A 5000-nucleotide genomic window follows, 5' to 3' on the forward strand; every position below is an offset into this window, starting at 1 on the left:
GAGAACGGCTCATAATAATGGCTGGAACGGAGCAAATGGAATGGCATCAAACACATGGAAACCACGTGTTTGATGTATTTGATACCATTACACTCATTCCTCTCCAGTCAATAGAACGAGCCCGTTCTCCCCAATTAAGGTGCCACCAACCTACTGTGACACACACACGCACACGCACACACACACGAACCCACACACAGCAGCCTTACCACCCCCCACCACAACGCGTCAGCGTAGCTCCCGAACTCAGTGGCTCCATTGCTGTCCACAGCATCCTTCTCTGCCAGGTACACAAAATAGGAGGAGAAGATGAGCCCCAGGAAACCAATGTACAGCGTGGTGATGAGCTCCTGGAAACACACACACACACACACACACACACACACACACACACACACACACACACACGAGAGAGACAAGTTATTAAACATAGTTATCTAGGAGGAATAAAGTTATTAATAACAAACAAAACAATTGACGCTCAAGTGTTCAGCATTAAATTACGAGTGTGTGTGTTAGTGTTTGTCAAGTCTGTTTCTCAGTGAACAACTCATAATAATAAGAATGCATGTTATTTATACAGCGCTTTTCAGGGACCCAAACTGACCTGCCTGTGGATGAAGACCACAGAGCCCAGCAGACGCCACGTCCCTCCCTGCCGGTCCACATGGAGCATACGCAGGATCTGCAGGAAGCGAATCCCTCTGGAACAAACACACACTCTCTGTCTCATGATCGGGACTCCAGACAAACATTTTCACCTGGTGGAACTGCTGGCACCAATTTCTTTCCCACAGCATCACACAATAGAAAAAAAATGTTGTAATCATCTTATAAAGTAATTCAGTTATAGACAGACTACTGAGATGATATTCAAGAAATAAGTTGTTTCATCTAACATGTCCATGCAGGGATGCATGATTCAAGATATTTTAAAAAATAATTTAAAAAAAAAACGAATCCAGTGATGTCATGAATTTTGGGACAAATAGGGTATTGTTGTTACATTTTACTGTTGAAATACGGCTCCAAAATTTCCAGATTTTTATTTTGTTCAATAGAGATACATTTGTCCACATCTTTCTGTGCAATAATATCATAGGCTTATTTTTTGGGGGGCTATTTCACCACCTGAGTAAGTAGAAACTCAAAACACAATAGCTAGATCACTAACTAGTTGATTATGGGCTTGTAAGTCAGCATGTCACCCTAATGTCTACACCTGTTGTATTCGGCGCATGTGGCAAATGAAATGTGATTTGATTTGATTTGAACTCTAAAACATAATACCCACTGCTGGTGGCAATGTATTAATCTAACAGTCAATTCAATGTCCTAAAACAAACATTGCAGTTATAACCTACTACCCAATAAGGCTATGCACTCGCAATGGCCGAAGCGCAATTCTCAAGCTGCATATCTCAAAGCCATATCAAATATCTTGGTTGTAAAATAGTTGTGCTATAGAGCTGAATACTGAGAGCGGAGAAATAAAAACTATATCTACAGAAAGCTGAGAACCTCCTCTCTTCAACAGGGACAACAGCGACAACCGTAGTGGCTTCCAAAGCTGTGTATTACCCACAATTTGATTTTGAAATGTTACAGCCTATACAATCAGAAGAAAATAAAAAATATCCCGGAATGCGGGGAGAGAGTGAGTGAGTGGCTAACTCATTAGAGCAGCAGGCCCCAGCAGAACAGGCACAGGGGCAGAGCAGAGACCTTCATTACAGGAATCATTTGACCAAATCATGGTTTTAGCCTCCTAAAAAGGAAGTTTGGAGTGCGGTGACCATGTAGAATGTGCAGCACCAATTCGACCAATAAGAAACGGCTCTCCCAATAGCCAAGTCAAAGGGTCGCAAAATGCAACTAAATGGTTGCGGTCTGGAGCCCTGCATAATAATGTTGTAAACTTAGAAAACGTTGGACATGAGAGTCGAGGGCCAGTGTCTTACCTGACAGCAGACGTGGCAAACATCTGTCCATTGGAGCCTACTACCAGCACGATGATGGAGGCCACCACTACAATCAAATCTGCAGAGAAGCACACAGTGGAGGGGAACCATGTGACAGGATGGAACAATATTACAGGAGGGTACCGTTTTACAGGAGGGAACCATGTTACAGGATGGAACAATGTTACAGGAGGGAACCATGTTACTGGATGGAACAATATTACAGGAGGGTAGCGTTTTACAGGAGGGAACCATGTTACAGGATGGAACAATGTTACAGGAGGGAACCATGTTACTGGATGGAACAATATTACAGGAGGGTAGCGTTTTACAGGAGGGAACCATGTTAAAGGACGGAACAATGTTACAGGAGGGAACCATGTTACAGGATGGAACAATGTTACAGGAGGGAACCATGTTACAGGAGGGAACCATGTTACAGGAGGGAACCATGTTACAGGAGGGTTCCGACGGATGTTAAATTGTCACTGTTACTTAATTAGGATATCTATTTGCATACTGAATAATAACTGGCATTATTGTACATGTTTTTATCTTATTTAATCTGAAGACTGAGGAAACCAGCGTGGAGTGTGCTCCAGTCACTTGCCGATGATGGAGATAGGCTTCCTGGCAAAGCGCAGCCGGCCCCAGACGCCAACATATTTACTACGGCACCCTGCTGACCACAGCCGCACACCATACTCCACACCAAATAACACCACCAGCACTATCTCCTGTTAGAGAGAGAGAGAGAGAGAGAGAGAGAGAGAGAGAGAGAGAGAGAGAGAGAGAGAGAGAGAGTTAGAGAGAGAGAGAGAGACAGTGAGACAGAGAGAGAATGAGAGACAGAGAGAGAATGAGAGACAGAGAGAGAGAGAGAGAGAGAGAGAGAGAGAGAGAGAGAGAGAGAGAGAGAGACAGAGAGACAGAGAGAGAGAGAGAGAGAGAGAGAGAGAGAGAGAGAGAGAGAGAGAGAGAGAGAGAGAGAGAGAGAGAGAGAGAGAGAGTTAGAGAGAGAGAGAGAGACAGAGAGACAGAGAGAGAATGAGAGACAGAGACAGAGAAATCTGTGATTCTGGGCGTCGTCCTGATGAGTGGACAGCATCATTTAATCCTGTTAGACGCTGTCTGAGGTGACCTTTGAGCCTGCGTGTGCCCTTGTGGCTCCCACACTCCGGCCCCGCTCCCGTCTAACCCTAATCCCTCGTTCTCTCTCTCTTTACCCTCTTTCTTTCTTCTCTAGGACGGCTCTCAAGCGTAGTCCCCCTCTTTCCTCTCCTTTGTTTCTGTTCCTCTGACTGCAGAAGGGATCTGTCAGCCAGACTGAGCATACAAACACAAGAGCTGTTTAGCTCAGCAGCTGCTCAGTGGTGTCTAGGGTTGAGGGAAGGCTTTAGGGTCTGGGTCTGGGTCTGGGTCAGGGTCAGGGTCTGGGTCTGGGTCAGGGTCTGGGTCAGGGTCTGGGTCAGGGTCAGGGTCTGGGTCAGGGTCAGGGTCAGGGTCTGGGTCTGGGTCAGGGTCAGGGTCAGGGTCTGGGTCTGGGTCTGGGTCAGGGTCTGGGTCTGGGTCTGGGTCAGGGTCAGGGTCTGGGTCTGGGTCTGGGTCAGGGTCAGGGTCTGGGTCTGGGTCAGGGTCTGGGTCTGGGTCAGGGTCAGGGTCAGGGTCTGGGTCTGGGTCAGTGTCAGGGTCTGGGTCTGGGTCTGGGTCAGGGTCTGGGTCTGGGTCTGGGTCAGTGTCAGGGTCAGGGTCAGGGTCTGGGTCAGGGTCTGGGTCTGGGTCAGGGTCTGGGTCTGGGTCTGGGTCTGGGTCAGGGTCTGGGTCTGGGTCTGGGTCTGGGTCTGGGTCAGGGTCTGGGTCTGGGTCTGGGTCTGGGTCAGTGTCAGGGTCTGGGTCTGGGTCTGGGTCTGGGTCAGGGTCAGGGTCAGGGTCTGGGTCTGGGTCAGGGTCTGGGTCTGGGTCTGGGTCAGGGTCAGGGTCTGGGTCTGGGTCAGGGTCAGGGTCTGGGTCTGGGTCTGGGTCAGGGTCTGGGTCTGGGTCAGGGTCAGGGTCAGGGTCAGGGTCTGGGTCAGTGTCAGGGTCTGGGTCTGGGTCTGGGTCTGGGTCAGGGTCTGGGTCTGGGTCTGGGTCAGTGTCAGGGTCAGGGTCAGGGTCAGGGTCTGGGTCAGGGTCTGGGTCAGGGTCTGGGTCTGGGTCTGGGTCTGGGTCAGGGTCTGGGTCTGGGTCTGGGTCTGGGTCAGGGTCAGGGTCTGGGTCTGGGTCTGGGTCTGGGTCAGTGTCAGGGTCTGGGTCTGGGTCTGGGTCAGGGTCTGGGTCAGGGTCAGGGTCAGGGTCTGGGTCTGGGTCAGGGTCTGGGTCTGGGTCAGGGTCAGGGTCAGGGTCAGGGTCAGGGTCAGGGTCAGGGTCAGGGTCTGGGTCTGGGTCTGGGTCTGGGTCAGGGTCTGGGTCTGGGTCTGGGTCTGGGTCTGGGTCTGGGTCTGGGTCAGTGTCAGGGTCTGGTTCTGGGTCAGGGTCAGGGTCAGGGTCTGGGTCTGGGTCAGGGTCAGGGTCAGGGTCTGGGTCAGGGTCAGGGTCAGGGTCAGGGTCAGGGTCTGGGTCAGGGTCTGGGTCTGGGTCTGGGTCTGGGTCAGGGTCTGGGTCAGGGTCAGGGTCAGGGTCTGGGTCTGGGTCTGGGTCAGGGTCTGGGTCTGGGTCTGGGTCTGGGTCTGGGTCAGGGTCTGGGTCAGGGTCTGGGTCTGGGTCAGGGTCTGGGTCAGGGTCTGGGTCTGGGTCAGGGTCTGGGTCAGGGTCAGGGTCAGGGTCTGGGTCTGGGTCAGGGTCTGGGCTGGTTTAAAAATTCAGAGTTGCTTTGGCTGACCGCACATACATCACATTTTAGGGATGAGTATGTATGTCAACACAGATCTATGATCTGTGAGCATGAACAAAGTTGCCAGTTGTTTTGGTTCACAAATAATATCATTTTGACTATGGCTATGCAGACCCATCCAGGTGGATGCTACATATTGGTGGTGAATGTGAATGAGTTTCCCCCATACA

General features: G+C 50.7%; 1 protein-coding gene across 1 annotated transcript in view; it reads right to left on the reverse strand.

The window, feature by feature from the left end:
• Nucleotides 1-5000, reverse strand: part of LOC311111878 (potassium voltage-gated channel subfamily KQT member 1-like) — a gene marked incomplete at its 5' end in the record, with an annotated part of 31476 nt that overhangs the window by 14445 nt on the left and 12031 nt on the right. Inside the window, 4 exons of the mRNA XM_084154789.1 lie at nucleotides 210-350; nucleotides 608-704; nucleotides 1962-2040; nucleotides 2572-2698. Of these exons, the coding sequence (XP_084010915.1) occupies nucleotides 210-350; nucleotides 608-704; nucleotides 1962-2040; nucleotides 2572-2698 (444 nt within the window). The remainder of the gene's footprint in view (nucleotides 1-209; nucleotides 351-607; nucleotides 705-1961; nucleotides 2041-2571; nucleotides 2699-5000) is intronic.

Source organism: Coregonus lavaretus (genome assembly GCF_964263955.1).
Source record: "Coregonus lavaretus genome assembly, chromosome: 37".
Lineage (NCBI taxonomy): Eukaryota > Metazoa > Chordata > Actinopteri > Salmoniformes > Salmonidae > Coregonus > Coregonus lavaretus.